This window comes from Schistocerca serialis, chromosome 10 (assembly GCF_023864345.2).
Source record: "Schistocerca serialis cubense isolate TAMUIC-IGC-003099 chromosome 10, iqSchSeri2.2, whole genome shotgun sequence".
Taxonomy (NCBI): domain Eukaryota; kingdom Metazoa; phylum Arthropoda; class Insecta; order Orthoptera; family Acrididae; genus Schistocerca; species Schistocerca serialis.
This window is the reverse complement of record NC_064647.1, coordinates 34,168,994-34,186,953: the sequence shown is the minus strand read 5'-3', so window position 1 is coordinate 34,186,953 and position 17,960 is coordinate 34,168,994. Positions and strand designations below refer to the sequence as shown.

The 17,960-nt window shown below is 43.4% G+C and overlaps 1 protein-coding gene across 3 annotated transcripts in view; it reads left to right on the top strand.

Annotated features, from left to right (window-relative positions):
* Positions 1 to 17,960, top strand: part of LOC126424769 (esterase FE4-like) — a 298,792-nt gene that overhangs the window by 187,183 nt on the left and 93,649 nt on the right. For 2 of the 3 annotated variants that reach the window (XM_050087520.1, XM_050087519.1), the window contains exon 1: positions 13,682 to 14,117. In XM_050087520.1, coding sequence (XP_049943477.1) covers positions 13,971 to 14,117 — 147 coding nt within the window. In that variant the 5' untranslated portion in view covers positions 13,682 to 13,970. Of the gene's footprint in view, positions 1 to 13,681; positions 14,118 to 17,960 lie in introns of those variants that run through there. The other variant, XM_050087521.1, reaches the window with a different exon arrangement.

The window sequence follows — 17,960 nt, the reverse complement described above, 5'->3', positions numbered from 1 at the left end:
GGAGAAAAGGTGAAGCCGCAGGCTAGAATGAATGTTTTCCAGCAGGGCCCTTTTCTTTACAAATGCCAGAGCCACAAAGTAGTCAAGGGAACTGTGTAGTATAGAAAGTAGGGGAGGGGCATTATCAGTAATGGACGTGTGCTAGCATGTCGTGAGTCGTGGATTGGTGGCTCAGTAGATAAAAGTATTGCCAACGAAACATTGTTCCGTACATCAAATTCAGTAGACGTAACTGTTTCTTTCCCATCCATTTTCATCCTGATCACAACACCGAATTCGTTGCACGAAACACATAATTCACAAACAAAATTTTAAGTTACAACACTCGCAAGAATGTGACACACGCGTTTAGAGCAAGTGTACTCTTTCTTCCGCGCCGCTCACGGTTAACTCGATGAACTGGAACACACGTCCACCAGCGACAGTAGTGTGTGGCGCAGCGACATGCCCTGGAAATTAGAAAGATGCAAATTTCTTATCGGTTGGCTAGCGTTGCTGCCTCTGGATCACGCGGTCCCGCTTTCGATTTCCGGCCAGGTTAGAGATTTTCTCTGCTCGGGGACTGGGTGTTTGCGTTGTCCTTATCATTTCGTCATCATCATCATCATTCATGACAGTGGGTAGACTGAATTACCAAAAAAGACTGGACTGTGTAAAAATTGGGAATTTGTATAGGCGCTGGTGACCGCGCAGTTGAGCCCCCCCCCCCCCCCCAAAACCAAACATCATTTCTTCTCCGTTGTCCAGTGCCCTACAGAACGCCTTTTCACATTAGAAAGTTGTGGTCTGTCATCCCCATGATCGCATACTGCAGGCCTAGTCACGTGTTTGTACGTTTTGCAGATCATTTCAATTCGCGCACCAACTGGTGAGTTAGTAGAGTCATTCCCCGTATATCAATTTCTGGGGAATATTATTTAACCTTTCAGAAAAATTTTATTTAACTGTAAGTTTCAGTTCTATACCTGAAACAACTTCAGAGAGTTTATAACATCTCATTAGAAGCACCATTCCGCACGAAAAAATGTTTTCTGCATTTCTCAGACGATGAATTAAGTTAAACAATTTGTCACTAAGTAGCTAATTAAACATTATTTTACTCAAAACAGTAAAATTAAGTAATCTGTTCAGTTTTCAAACAGTAGTTATTACTTTTAGTTGTTTCATATTATTGTTTCCATTCACTGTTCTATTAGAGTGAGTAGGAGGGTGAATCTCGCATGTGTACGATGTATGGATCATGAAAGTTTTTAATAACTGTGGATGAATGAGCGTATGAATCATGTTGTGGGAACGTGCCGTGAACCACATACAAGTTATGAAATGTTGATTGTAAGGTACCTGGTTTGAGGATTGTAAAACAAAATGTTCAATTCTGGCCTTAGCACAAGTAGAGATGGCATTGTTTAGATTTTATTTCCATTTGGACAGATACGAAGTTCGAAAAATAAATGAAATTCGGAGTTGAGTAGTGCTCAAGAGGGGAATTAATGTGCTACATATGTAGAGCTATGAAGTTGTTTGTCTACATTATACAGGGTTATACTAAATGATGGACCCATTTCAAAACTTCGTATTTATTCAAGTACAAATCCAAAATGTCCTAGCTTTATACCGATGAAAAGAGGAAGTTTCAACTTTTTTCGTAATTTTTTATATTAATTTAATAAATTTAATAATTTATAATTAATTAGTTTTAAAAATTATTTAATAATAGGAAATGTGATAAATGTTATAAATGTTCAGTGTGGCCACCGTTGGCTGCACTGCAAACATCGACGCGGTAGCCAAATTCGTCCCACCCACGCGAAAGCGTATCTGCTGTTACTGAGTGCACGGCAGCAGTGATCCGGTTCCACAGATCGTTCAGGGTGGTTAGTAGAGGCGGGACGTAAACAGCTTCCTCCACATAACCCCGTAAGAAACAGTCACAGGGTGTGAGATCAGGAGATCTCGGTGGCCAGAAGTACAGAGCCAGGTCCTCAAGTCCCCTGCGACCGATCCAGCACTGGGAAAGAGAGTCATTCAAAAAGCCTCGTACATCACGGTGCCAATGGGGCGGAGCTCCATTCTCTTGGAAAATGAAGTCCTGGGAATATTCCTAAACTTGAGGGAACAGCCATTGTTCCAACATGTACAGTTACGTGATTCTCGTTACAGTTGTTTCCGCAAAGAAAAATTGTCCATAAACCTTTGTATGGGATACGGCACAGAACACGTTGATCTTCAGAGAGTCTCTTTCATGTTGCAATGGTGAATGTGGATTATCAAAACCCGGTACGCCGTCAAAAACTTTGAAACTTACTCTCTTCATAGTTATAAATCTTGTTTGTTTTCGATTTGTACTTGAATACATACGAATATTTGAAAATGCGTCCATCATTTAAAGCTTTGTATTGTAGGCAGCCAGAAAGGAGAAAGCTCGCATGCTATGGAATCAGGAGAGGTTCCCAATCGATCGTCTGAGAGCGTCGTGATCTAGTTCCTTCTATGTAAATTGAAGGTCATAAGTCCCCTAGACTTAGAACTACTTAAACCCAAATAACCTGAGGACAGAACACGTGTCCATGCTCGAGACAGGATACGAACTGTGTGACCGTAGCAGCAGCGCGGTTACGGACTGAAGCGCCTAGAACCGCTCGGCCACAGCGGCCGGCGATAGTAATGTGTTAGGAGACGTGACAAACAGGGTTAGTGAGAAAGCAGAAAGAGTCAGAGATTCAACATTTTGGTAACAGTTGTTGATAATTCTTCCGGGTTATATGGCCGTGGTCCATGGAATTCTTCTATTCCTAACGTTTCGTCCAATACTACGTTGGACATCTTTAGAGGTATGGCTGGTCCTGCTGAGTCTTGCAAGTCGGCAAGACTCAGCAGGACCAGCCATACCTCTGAAGATATCCAACGTAGTGTTGGACGAAACGTTTGCAATACAAGAATTCCATGGACCACGGCCATATAACCCGAAAGAATTATCAATAACAGTACCATCCGGTCGTGAAAGCCTTCATTGTATGATTTTGGTAACACATGAGAAACATGTGTTGGAAATTAAATAGTGGCAACTATTTATCCACCACCGATACAAAAATATGTGTGCACCAGTTACTGTCCTTCAAAGTAGTCACCAGCGTTGTGTAGAACCCGTTGCCAGCGATGTGGAAAGCATAGTACACTGTTAGCAGAGCCTGTTCTGGCGCGAATGGAGCGGTCTGGTCCCTGTCGAATCTCTGAAACAGTTCCGAAGCGAATATTCAGAATCAAATCAAAGTCACAAGGACTTAAGTCTGGGGAGTATGGTGAATGGTACAGTACTTGGTTGCGACTGTTTAAGTTCCAACCCTCGTATTTTCGATTAAGAACTGTTATAAAAAGACCATTAGTGGTCATAATACTACGAAGGAAACCTTCAGTTAGAGAACGTTCTCTGTTATAAGGTACTTGTAAATGTCATTACTTGTTCTTGGATGGTTGGTGCAGTCGTTAAGGAGTCATGATGTGCCTGGTGGAGAATACGGCGACCCTCCTTGTGGTGGTGACACGCGGTCGACCGGAGCGTTGATGACATGAGCGCCTGCCTTCACATTCCCATACAGTCTAACATCGAGCCACTGTCACACCCGAATTTCCCACAAATCTGTATATTGCTCGATTTCACCAGCCGATGAAATGGAGAACCAGAGTGAAGCACTTTTCTTATCTCGTACTGACACCCTTGTCTCACACGAGGACGCAGCATCTCAATGTCCTCCACAGTGACCACGCAAAATTTGACGCTATTTTCGCCCCTTATACACGGTGTTTCCGTAAGAGCGTGCAAAAAGTAAGAGGAATGCCCCATTGAGCAATTTGAGGAGGGGCCCACGGGTCGGAGAAGCCAGCTTAAGGAGATATGGGAGCGAACTTGTCTACAGCTTATATATATCTACATGTACATCCATACTCCGCAAGCCACCCGACGGTGTGCGGCGGAGAGTACCTTGAGTACCTCTATCGGTTCTCCCTTCTGTTCCAGTGCCGTATTGTTCGTGGAAAGAAAGGTTGTCGGTATGCCTCTGTGTGGGCTCTAATCTCTCTGATTTTATTCTCATGTTCTCTTCGCGAGATATACGTAGGAGGGAGCAATATACTGCTTGACTCCTCGGTGAATGTATGTTCTCGAAACTTCAACAAAAGCCCGTACCGAGCTACTGAGCGTCTCTCCTACAGAGTCTTCCACTGGAGTTGAACTTTCATCTCCGTAACGTTTTCGCGATTACTGAATGATCCTGTAACGAAGCGCGCTGCTCTTCGTTGGATCTTCTGTATCTCTTCTATCAACCCTATCTGGTACGGATCCCACACTGCTGAGCAGTATTCAAGCATTGGGCGAACAAGTGAATTGTAACTTACTTCCTTAGTTTTCGGACTGCATTTCCTTAGGATTCTTCCAATGAATCTCAGTCTGGCATCTGCTTTACCGACGATTAATTTTATATAGTCATTCCATTTTAAATCACTCCTAATGCGTACTCCGAGATAATTTAAGCAATTAACTGCTTCCAGTTGCCGACCTGCTATATTGTAGCTAAATGATAAGGGATCTTTCTTTCTGTGTATTCGCAGCACATTACACTTGTGTACATTGAGATTCAATTGCCATTCCCTGCACGATTTGTCAATTCGTTGCAGATCCTCCTGCATTTCAGTACAGTTTTCCATTGTTACAACCTCTCGATATACCACAGCATCATCCGCAAAAGCCTCAGTGAACTTTCGATGTTATCCACAAGGTCATTTATATGTATTGTGAACAACAACGGTCCTACGACACTCCCCTGCGGCACACCTGAAGTCATTCTTACTTCGGAAGACTTCTCTCCATTGAGAGTGACATGCTGCGTTCTGTTATCTAGGAACTCTTCAATCCAATCACACAATTGATCTGGTAGTCCATATGCTCTTACTTTGTTCATTAAACGACTGTGGGGAACTGTATCTAACGCCTTGTGGAAGTCAAGAAATACGGCATCTACCTGGGAACCCGTGTCTATGGCCCTCTGAGTCTCGTGGACGAATAGCGCGAGCTGGGTTTCACACGATCGTCTTTTTCGAAACCTATGCTGATTTCTACAGAGTAGATTTCTGGTCTCCAGATAAGTCACTATACTCGAACAATTGATCGACGTTAGAGATATAGGTGTACAGTTCTGCACATCTGTTCGACGTCCCTTCTTGACCTGTGCCTTTTTCCAATCTTTTGGAACGCTAAGTGTACAAATTTACCCGTACTGTGCTGTTTATTTATATGTGCATTCTTTATCTCCTTCAACGAAGTTGACCCTATTACTAGGAAGTCATGATGCAGGTTTTGTTTACTTTACTTAAGGCTCTGTTGTATCGTATTTACGTTGTCACATGACAGAACGTGCTATATGAAACATCGACAGACCCATTCATTACTCATTGCTATTTAGTGACGTACAGCACAGTACGATGGATTAGAATTGGTACAGTTTCGCAAAGCTCACTGACGTGCACCTTCAATATTAAGAAGTACGTTGCAACGCTCTTTCTGCTGAAAGGCTGTACCGATTTTGAAGATGTAGCGAACCCCACTACGACTGCTCGCAGTGTAGCACGTGAAATGGGGGCTGTACATACCAGCGCGTGGCGAGTACTCGACGAACAACAGTTGCACCCATATCACCCATAACGAGTCTACGGAATGCTTGTGACTGACTTTGTATCATGTATCAAGGGGTTTCATTGCGTCAGTGGTTGCTCCGACAGTGGATTGATCGAACAGATTTCCTTCGAATCCTGATGTTTACAGACGAGGCCTAATTTGATCGTGGTGGTACTTCGAGCAGCAGGAATAGCCGCTGGTGGGATGACGAAAACCCTCACACTATAGTAGAGTCACACCATCAAGTACGTTTTGCTGTGAATATCGGAGACGGCACTGTACGCGACAGTCTCATTGCGCCATTTCTTCTACCTGGCCGTCTGTATGCCCACCTGTACTTGAGGTTCGTGCAAAGAGTTGTGCCTGAGTTGTTGGAGAACGTACCCTTGGCTGTTGGTGAGAGGATGTGGAGATAACATGACTGTGCTCCGCCACACTTCAGTGTGGATGTCCGCAACCATCTCAGTGCTACATTTCCTGGCCGGTGAATTGGATGGGGAGGTCCTACTCCATGGCCTGCGAAGTCACCTAACCTGAATCCCTTTGATTATTTCCTATGGGGATATCTAAGGTCACCTGCGTATGAGACCACAGTAGATACGGAGATGGAATTAGTTGCCAGAATTGTAGAAGTCTCTGATGTGATTCGAAACACACCAGGGATATTCGTCAGGGTGCACCACAATCATGTTCGCCGATGTCGTGCTTGCATTGAGGTGGATGACCGTCAGTTTCAGCACATTTTTTAAGATAGAGTACAAATGCTACTTGATTGCGTCAGTGATGCTATTTGCAGTTAACTACATCTACATCTACATGATTACTCTGCAGTTCACATTTAAGTGCTTGGCAGAGGGTTCATCGAACCACAATCATACTACCTCCCTACCATTCCACTCCCGAACAGCGCGCGGGAAAAACGAACACCTAAACCTTTCTGTTCGAGCTCTGATTTCTCTTATTTTATTTTGATGGTCATTCCTACGTACGCAGGTTGGGCTCAACAAAATATTTTCGCATTCGGAAGAGAAAGTTGGTGACTGAAATTTCGTAAATAGATCTCGCCGCGACGAAAAACGTCTTTACTTTAATGACTTCCATCCCAACTCGCGTATCATATCTATCACACTCTCTCCCCTATTACGTGATAATACAAAACGAGTTGCCCTTTTCTGCACCCTTTCGATGTCCTCCGTCAATCCCCCCTGGTAAGGATCCCACACCGCGCAGCAATATTCTAACAGAGGACGAACGAGTGTAGTGTAAGCTGTCTCTTTAGTGGACTTGTTACATCTTCTAAGTGTCCTGCCAATGAAACGCAACCTTTGGCTAGCCTTCCCCACAATATTATCAATGTGGTCTTTCCAACTGAAGTTGTTCGTAATTTTTACACCCAGGTACTTAGTTGAATTGACAGCCTTGAGAATTGTACTATTTATCGAGTAATCGAATTCCAACCGATTTCTTTTGGAACTCATGTAAATAAATGTAAATAAAAAAGTATACAGTGATTTTATTCCTATTACCTCCCTAAGCTGGATTCTCCGATCCCACGTTCCGTACCTCAAATTGTTCAGTGGAGCATCCTCTATGTCCTGTTAAACTTTTGCACGCTCTTACGGAAACACCCTGCGTACCCTACTAGCCCAGCTCACAACACTGAACACGAACAAAGCTACTGGGATGTGGTGAACGTTCTACTTCACACAGAAAATATTAATTCTAGTCGTTTAGATACCTGCCCATTGGAGTTTACGTGTGCGAAGATATTGCCGGTGGATCATGTCTTTTGGGTGCCTAATTTTTTTTGTGCATATTAACAGGGAATTCAGGGCAATCGTACAAAGCAGGTAAACAGTAACGCCGTCAACAAGGTGACACGAAAAACGCCAGTTAACTATTGGGACAAATTCCTCACACTAAACAAAAAAAAATCTACTAAACGAGAGCTATAAACCGCATACCTTATCTTCAATACTGTGAAACACATCTCTTCTGCTGCAAGTTCTCTGCTTTTCCGATTTTGGGAGCAGGTAGTATGGACCAAAACAAGGAAAAAATGTGTCAAAGATGCATACCTAAAAAGCTATGAGCATTTGTTCAGTAGAAGAGATGTTTCATACTAGCGCGGATGAATAAGTGGTCACAACTCTTATTGTACGCATTTTGGAGCCCATGTTTACTGTGGTGTCACCGCCAGACACCACACTTGCTAGGTGGTAGCTTAAATCGGCCGCGGTCCATTTAGTACATGTCGGACACGCGTGTCGCCACTGTGTGATCGCAGACCTAGCGCCACCACAAGGCAGGTCTCGATATACGATAGAGCACTCGCCCCAGTTGTACGACGACATTGCTAGCGACAATACGGACAAAGCCTTCCTCTCATTTGCCGAGAGTCAGTTAGAATAGCCTTCTGCTAAGTCCATGGCTACGACCTAGCAAGGCGCCAATTGTAACAGTGCATGTATCTTACGAGTCGCATATGTATAGTCAAGAGAGATGTATCACAAGGAGTAAATAAAGTTAAGTATATTCCAAAGCTACTTATTTTCTTGATAGCAGTCATAACGTATCTTGTTCCAGAATTCACGCCCGTCTGCGTTAGATAGCGTGCCTATCGGCCCCCTCAAAATAACACTGTGTCGGCACTTCTGTCGACACATCATTTACTAGGCATTTTTAATTATTTCTATAAAGGGAACCTGTATCTGAAGTTTTTCGGAGATTTTTTTTATTCGGAAATGTCATTTACATGTTATTTGTTCGTGACAACATCTTACTACACCCCGTGTGAGAATGGCAAACCTCTTACCGGCAAGTGTCGGAATTCAGCAATGGCAGGATCTTGGTTCAAATGGCTCTGAGCACTATGCGACTTAACGTCTGAGGTCATCAGTCGCCTATAACATAAAACTAATTAAACCTAACTAACCTAAGGACATGACACACATCCATGCCCGAGGCAGGATTCGAACCTGCGACCGTAGCGGTCGCTCGGTTCCAGCCTGTAGCGTCTAGAATCGCACGGCCACTCCGGCCGGCGGCAGGATCTTATCCTGTCCCGACACCGGTTCGTTGTTACGCTATGATGCTGCTAGTGTTGGTCGGGATTCTACGACTACAGTGCGAACATAGAATCTATGCCTTGCGCTGTACAGTATCTCAAGGCTATCACGCGCCCCGCACTCTAGAGGACAGCCATAATATTCGCTCAGTTGCGCAGTATCATGCAGCCACGACAGGTACCTTGATTCACGAGCTGGGCTTGTTTCCAGAGAGGTAAGTGTCCACACAAACAGCGCGTAGACAGACATCTTTAGCTCCACCGAGCGTCAGCTCGAATACCTGCGACGCAGTCAAAGAGGGCGGCAGCGATGTATCCGATGACAAGACGGGACGCGGGGAGCCACCAGGTCGTCTTGTAGACGTGTCCAGGTCTTGCGTACGGTATCACGATCGGCGTCACGACGCAAGTTCTGAGGTGCATAACGAACCGTTGTGCATAGCATCCGCATATTTGTTTAAGGAATGCTGCAAACACAGCTAGCAGTCACAGTCCCACTGGCTTTTCATTATTCTTGCATATTCACATTTCTGCTACACAGGGTGTCCCATTTATCTTGACCTAAATAACTGTTTCTTCAGATGCAAATTACAAAATGTTTCAAGCAAATGTTATTTAGCCGTCAGGGGGACATCAATCAGCATGAATGTTTTGTTGTACCTGTGGTTTTTTTTTTACAAAGATATGAACAGCGATATAACTGTTTTAAATGGCACTCTTTATGTTTTATTCGGTAATTCATTTCCTCTCCTAAAGACCTATTCAAAAATGTATCACAGTGTTCAATTCACTGAAACACAACGTTATTAATTACATAACACGCTCCCAGCGCTTAGTGCAGGTACTCGGGGTAATGGAACACATCCACGTGCTGACGTTGACAGAGGACAAATGAAAACATAAGTAGAATGCACACCCGTCATTCCGACAACCATCGTCAGTTGAAGAGTTGCGTGAGTAGAATGTACACCAACGAAGAGAAGGTAGAAATGCTACTCATCTATGTGGAATGGAAGTTAGCAGAACATTAATTGCAATACTGTTTTCTTATGCACGGTTACATGGAGTACAGTAGTTTAATCCTTTTAAATACTGTTGTGTAGAGTAGGCATACAGTAAAGGCTGTCCTTCCTACAAATAGCCCGCATCTCGTGGTTGTGCGGTAGCGTTCTCGCTTCCCACGCCCGGGTTCCCGGGTTCGATTCCCGGCGGGGTCACGGATTTTCTCTGCCTCGTGATGGCTGGGTGTTGTGTGTTGTCCTTAGGTTAGTTCTAAGTTGTAGGGGACTGATGACCATAGATGTTAAGTCCCATAGTGCTCAGAGCCATTTGAACCATTTCCTACAAATAGCATTGACATAACGTTTCATTTATTGTTGTTGTTGTTGTTGGTGAAAGTTGGGAAAATGCTACGCAGGTAGTGGAACTGTACACAGAGCGATATCCTGACAAGAACCCACCTCCCCCTTCGTCTTGTTGCGACGCTTCGAGAAACGTGAAGTGTCCACGCACGACAACGCAATTGTCGCAGCACTCACACAGACGAGGCTACCGAAGTTACTGTTCTCGCTTCCGTTGCTATGAATCCACATGTGAGCACACGACAGCCTGAACATGCGATTGGCATTCCTAAAATCAGTGTACATCGTATTCTTACACGTCACCGGTTTCGTCCATACCATGTACACCTACATCAAGAATTGCATGGGAATGATTTCCAGGTTCGTATTCATTTCTGTCAGTGGGCACAGCAGCAAATCCTCGCCAACCCGAACTTCTTCTCCAATTTTCTATTTACGTATGAATGTTCCTTCTCAAACAAAGGACAGGTAAATACAAGGAATATGCATTTTGGTCCAGCGACAACCCACAATGGCTTAGACAGGTGGAACATCAGTGTCAATGGAGAGTTAACGCCTGGTGTGGGATGCTTGGTGCTACAATTATTGGCCCTTATTTCATCAATGGTAGTCTAAACGACACAGCGTATGCAAACTTCCTCAGACGAATTCTTACTCTTCATGTGGATGAAGTGCCGCTAAGAACCAGAATGCTTATGTGGAAATTTATATTTTCTTCGACGAAGTCACAGAAAATATTTGATATTGTCAACCGTACCGATCACGACTGGCCATTACCAGAACGACTGAAAGGTTTCAGAGAGGTCAGAGTTCGAAGTAATCGAAGCCAAATCATCGAGTAAAACAGAAGTGATATCCGGCGTTCCACAGGGAAGTATTACGGGTCCTCTGCTGATCCTAATCTACATAAACGATTTACGAGATAATCTGAGCAACCCTCTTACATTGTTTGCAGATGATGCTGTCATTTACTGTGTTGTAAGGTCATCAGAAAATAAAAACCAACTGCAAAATGACTTAGACAAGATATCTCAATGGTGAGAAAAATGGCAGTTATCTCTCAACAAGGAAAAGCGTGAGGTCTTCCACATGAGTACTAAAAGAAATCCGTTAAATTTCGATTTACGTTGAAATCGTCACATAGATAATGTTGTGGGGAAGGAAAGCCAAAGACTACGTTTTACTGGCAAAGACTTAGAAGATGCAAAAAGTTCAAAGCAGGGCAGCTCGTTTTGTATGAACGTGAAACAGGGAAGGGAGTGCTACGGATAGGAAAGCGAGTAGTGTTCACAATCATTGAAACCAAGGAGTGTTTCATTGTGACGAGACGTTTTCACAACATTTCAGTCACCAACTTTCTCCTCTGGGTTCGACAATGTGTCACCTACATAGAGTGAAATAATCATCGTAATAAAATAAGAGAAATCATAGCTCGTGCAGAAAGATTTAAATCATCTTTCACACACAGTGTTACTTAGTGGAACGGTAGAGAAACAGTCTGAAGACGGCTTGAAAAACTCTCTTGCAAGCACTTCAGTGTGAACTGCAGAGTAGTCACGTAGATGTAGAGGTAGAAAAATGGTGACTGATGACGGCTAATTAGTCCAGTCGATGAAGGAAAATTAAGGGAAAAAATCATGTAGTTGCCAATTTTTGTACTGTGATAGGACGGCGTGTGCTGATGAACGAAGTACTAAAAATCCCCATGGCTGGGGTGTGAGCATAAGGGCGGATGGGCGTTTGAGGTCACTTTCTTCAATAACTGGAAAACCGCGGCTTCTAGAGAATATGGTTTCCGGTACAGAATTAAACTAGGGTAAATTTCTTACTAAAAAGGCCCTTCTCATTTTTTTCCCCTAAGACTAATAGTTTTCGCGATACGGAGGATGGGAAAGTCGTATATTATTTTTAATAATGTTTTCATAGTATAAAATTACTTTTTACTCTTATGTGAAGTGGGTAAAAAACATTAAACGTTTGTACACGCCTAAGTGCAGTTGAACCATATTAAGGGATAACCTCACCGTGGATGAGGTGAGGACGCGAGTGCTGTGTGGAAATGCGGGGAAAGGTAGGGCGCCAGGACTGAGGACAAAGCATGTGATCCTCGACTGTTACCTTACGACGTCATAAGAAGGTGTCTGACAAAGTCATACCGACCCTCCGGAGCACACCTTATGAGTCACTGGCCACGCAGTGTGCAGACATGGCCGAAGTGAGTTTACTTTCTACCCAAGTGAATTAAATCTACATCGAATACAAGAAGAATTATATGTTTATTTTCACAATATCCATTGTGGATGACGAACTCTGATTCTAATTTAAATTGACGATTTAAATAAGTCCAGTTTTGTATCACATATTGCTTATCATGAACACTCTGTTGGTGATATTAACGATAATTTTTCTGTGCTACACATTGCTGATAAAGGAACAGAGATGGACCTCGTTGAACAATTAGAGATTTACATCCACAAGCTTCAATCACCTGAAAAAATCCTAACTGAACAAGCTGAATCAACACAAAACTTTCCAAAACATCCTGGCACCAAAATGCCAATAACACACATTCATCTTCCTGCATAAATTTTGTTCTTCTTCACACGCACCAGCTATGGCATTCTGTAACTTATAAAAACTTGTTAATTATGTATTTTTTATGAAAAGTTTTTAATTACTTAATAAATATTGCAATATATTTGTTTACCTTTTGAATAACTGTTAACCTATATTAAGGTTATGTTGCCAATATTAAAAAGCTCCTGCAGCTAGCAAAATTTAATGAAATATAATATCTATACTAGTAATATATGTACTGTAATGCAATGTATCTCATGCCAAAGACCATGAGGAACTGAAGTGTAATATCTGTCATATCCATACTCTTTGCAAAAGCTTCCAGTGTTTACTTTCTGTTAATCTGTGTAAAACCGACTGCAGCTAAATACTGTGTATATTTATGTAAGTATCTAAAACATCAGCAACTTTCGGTTTCGTAAACGTTTCGTCACCGATCTCTAAATTTCCGTCATTTCGGCCAGCGGCATCAGTACTGCATCTAGCAACACTTAGTCCACATCCTAATATTCTTGTAACACCTCCATCTGCTGATATACCTGCAGTGGCCGGAAACATGTTTATGGTTCAATAAGTCGTGTAAAAAAACTAAAATAGCGACTTCTTTCATATTTATTACCAAATAAATCGTCGAATTATATGTTTGCTCTTGAGTTTGGAGACACATGAAGAATGGAACTGCACGACGGCAATCCGGCGATCAAACTTTCTCGCGCTTCTACCCAGCGCTTCCGCTCCCTGGACCCTGTTACAACTCTGGAACACAATTTATCCCTTTATACATTTCTGCTGCACCTAGACATGGTAAAAACATTTAATATTTATTCTTTACGCACTTCACTTTACAGTATTAAACTATTAAAACACTATTTTTAATAACCTGCTATTTGCCTCTCCAACGCGGAAGCTATTAGTCCTAAAGAAAAAGAAATGAGCAAAGGCTTTTTTGTATAAAATTTAATGTAGTTTAATTTTGGTCTGGGTACCATTTTCACTAGAAGCAGCGGTTTTCGAGTTATTCGGCAAAAACTAAAAAAATAACTTTTAAACTCTCCTCAACCCTCACGCTCACCCCCAACGGAGGGCGTTTTTAGTATGTTGTTCATGACAGTCCCTCCTAGCACTAAACAAAAATTTTCAAATACACAATTTTTTTCCCTATTCGATAATTTTTGGTTATTGCCGTGTTGTCTGGGAATGTATCAAAGACAGTAGTAAGTGTCAAATAAAAATTCAGTCACTATCTCTACGAGAAAGTGTCAGAGTGCAGTTCTTGCACAGTTTACGTGTATGTGGAATGTTCCAGCCGCCTCAGCCGGCTGCCGCTTGGAGTGTAGTCCGAGATGCGACCAAAGAGGGGAACGTCGCTCCACAGATGGACCTGCTGTTGGGGAAGTACACCGGCGACGAGAACTGCCTCTTCATCAACGTCAGCACGCCGAAGGTACGTCTCCGTCACAGCTACCTTGACCTACACGAAAACAGAGCACTGTAAGGACAATGTCGGTGCTTTAAGATGTTCACACATGTTGAAGGTTTGGGCTACATTTCAGAAAGATAGAACCAATCTACTCAAGTGGGAATATGTAATGACTTTTTCGAGCATATAACGCACAGCGTCTGTCCAGACCGGTCCCCACCACAAACGAAGAGACAGTAATAGAATAAATCCTTTAACTCTGATCACAGATTCGAGCTCCCAGTAAAATTCCGAGTAAATTGATACCAAAGAGAGACTGCTCAGTAAATTAGTGATTATGTCGTCAATCTGAATTGTACAGTTAATATTACTAAACTAATTTTCCCAGTTCCGCAGACACTGCAGTGGTATTGTCCACATTGAGGAATTATCAGTTGGCAGTGTCAGGATATTTTGGCATCCCAGTTTACTTAATACAAAAAATTGAATGAAGCTGAAGACCCGAAATAAAATTCATGCTTTGCCCAGGACTTAAACTCAGGTCCCCCTGCTTACTAGGGAGGTGTGCTACCCGTAACACCACCACAGCACGGAAGCTAACAGACCTGCACGAACTACCCTAGTCAAATACCATCCCTAACAGCTTGAGCTTATTTTCCCCTAGTTAGATCGTCACTATTACTGAGGCTCTCCAGTATTAGAATAGCACCCCATGGTTGGACATAATGCGGAAAGCCTACCTGTACCTGTACCCTAGGCATAGATGATCTATAGATCTGATATAATTAAATTTTCCTTGAGACGTCTGAGTGTCATCTGTATCCACAATAATGATGGAAGGTGAAGAAATGAGTTAAAATAAGGGAAAATAATCTCAAGAAGTTTTTGTGAGGGAGGGCGTTGGACTAGGGTAGTCGTGCTGTTATGTTATCTGCAGTGCTGTGGTGGTGTAAGGGCTAGCATGCCTGCGTACTAAGCAGGCATGTACTGGGGTGCAAGTGCGAGCCATCATACAAATTGTAATTCATTTCTTCATTTTCCGTCAGTATCTTAGATAAAGATGAGGCTCAAATGTCTTGAGGAAAATTTAATCAATACATAAACGCTCAAGATAACAAAATCTTGCTTGGTTCCTAGGCTGTTATCTCGAACCGTCGTTGAAGCCAGTGCAGTAGTATTCTACCCTCTCACCTTGATTCAGGTGGCAGCAGAAAACTGTGCGCTGTGGGCGAGGAGCGGTGCGCGGTGCGCTGTGAAAGCTGTAATGTTCTGACGAGTCCACGAAAATTTCTAAACTACGTGGTGTGGCAATCTGATTATGACAACACGGGAAACTTCCCTATCAGAGCTCTGAAATACCACTCGCCCAGAACACCTTGCAACATAAAAGTTAATGTTAACCAAAAAAGAAACACTGCTGCGGTAGACGTATTTAGTGACGAGATAAGAAGAGAGATGGATTCCTGGGACCCAGCCGCTACTATTTCTGAAGACTGGCAGAACATAAAATCGCTTCTTATCGTTACGGCTGGAAATCGATAACTGTAAGCAAAATCCCAATATTGGTTCATCAAGAACGTAGATGTCCTGAAACCTCTCCTTGAGGCTAAGCGTCAGGCCACTGTCATCTGGCATAAAAACGCATGCAATTTTACACGCAGGCAGCTAAGCAAAGCAAAGGCAGCTGTTCAACACATTGTCCACGACTGCATCAATTCCTATTGGGAGCAACTTTGCACTGGCATACAGGAGTGTTTCAATGCTGGAAACATTGGTGGTGTGCACTCGGGCATCAAACGGGCCATTGGACCCATTTCAAAAAAGAGCGTACCAATCAAGGAAAAAGATGGAAAAGTCAGCACAGATCGAAATCGTCAATTGCACCGTTGGGTACAACATTACTCCACATCCCATCGACATTAGTCCAAACACAATGGATGAAATTCCTCAGATGACACCTTACCATGACTTGGATGCCACGCCTACTCTGGAGGAGCTTGAAAGAGCAATTGCACAGCTCAGTTATGAGAAATGCCCTGGCAAAGATAACATCTCCACAGGAATTGGAAAACTTAAGCCAGTTTTTCCGCTGCTTTCTAACCTCTTACTGAAATGTTGGGCTGAGGGTACTGTGCCGCAAGACATGCGCGATGCCAATATTGTTACTTTATACAAAGATAAAGGTGGAACTGTCACCGTGGAATCTCACTTCTGAGTATACCTGGAAAAACATTTGCCCGTGGGGTGTTGGGCAGACTTCAGAAGCTTGCCGAGCTCACATACCCTGAGGAACAATGTGGGTTTCGTCTCCAACTATCTACAGTTGCTATGGTCTTCACACTCCTCCAAATTCAGGAAAAGTTCCGCGAGCAGAAAACCCCTCTGTTCATTGCCTTTATCGACCTAAACAGTTAGCAGGGAAGGACTGTATGCAGTACTTTTGAAGACAGGGTGTCCTTCAAGCTCTTGAAGATGAACACATCTTTTCATAAAGATATGGAAGGTGCTGTGGTCTTCGACGGAATCACATCTGACCCGTTTGCTGTGAAAAGAGTGGTTCGTCAAGGCTGCGTATTGACTCCCACTCTGTTCAATATTTTTTTCTCTATACTCCTCAAAGTAGCTTTTGGTGAAACTAAGCTGGGCATTCACGTGTATACCAGAGCTCTACAACCTTTCTCTATTCAGACCTCAAGCGCTTCCGAGAAGACTTGCTTGTAAATAGCCTTTTATTTGCTGACGATGCTGCATATGCAGCGCATACTAAAGACGATCTGCAAGAGCTTGTGGATAAATTCTCTACTGCATGTAAGCTCTTCTCCACGTCTATAAACGTAAAGAAGACGGTTGTCACGGCACAAGGATACATAGATCCGCCTGTCATCCAACTGGACGGCTCCTTGTTGAAGGTAGTCGATAAATTCTGCTATCTTGGTTCAATAATGACAGAAGATCTCTCCCTGGATGAAGAGATAAATGCAAGAATAGGAAAGGCTGCCAGCACTTTTGGGAAGTTCCGCGCACGAGCATGGGACAACAAACGTCTTCCATTGTCGACAAATATACTTGTGTATCAACCATGTGTACTGAGACCTCTCCTGTATGGAGTTGAGACTTGGACGTCGGATGCCGAACAGGAACGAAAGCTCAACGACTTTCACCTGCGGTGCTTACGGAGCGTCTTGGGAATATCGTGGAAGCATCATGTGACAAATGATATGGTTCTGAAAACTGCAAAACAACCGAGTATCACTACGACGCTCAGGCAACGTCGCCTGCGGTGGTTAGGGCATCAGCCTCGTATGGACCACTCCCGTCTGCCCCGCCGCCCATTACTCAGTGAAATAGCAGGATCAAAGAGACCTCATGGAAGACCTTCACTGCGCTTTAGGGATTGTGTCAAGCGTGATACGTACGCGCGCATTTAGTACTGACAGTGACAAGTGGGTGCAACTCACTGACGATCGCAGCAAATGGAGGAAACTGACTGCAGATGGAAGCAAGATGCACGACTAAGTATGGCTAAGCAACCTAGCTGCAAAAAGATCGCGCAGACATGAACTTATGACTAACCCTCTTGCCGGAGCGATTCATATTTGCCTCGCTTGTGGGCACCAAGTCGGCTCTCGCATCGGACTTCTAGGCCACCAGCGAAAATGTCTTCCGGATGCCACTTGAATCTTTCGACAGGAAGCGTCAGGCCATTATACAACGCAATCCGACTTTGTTTACATGAATCCACTGTGAGACGCAACTCTGTTCAAGTGGAATCAGCTACGACCAAGTATACCTCAAACTATGGTTGACCTGAGAACAGGGAGCTGTACCATTTGACAAACCCACGGCAGTGCAGTAGTGTTCCGCCCT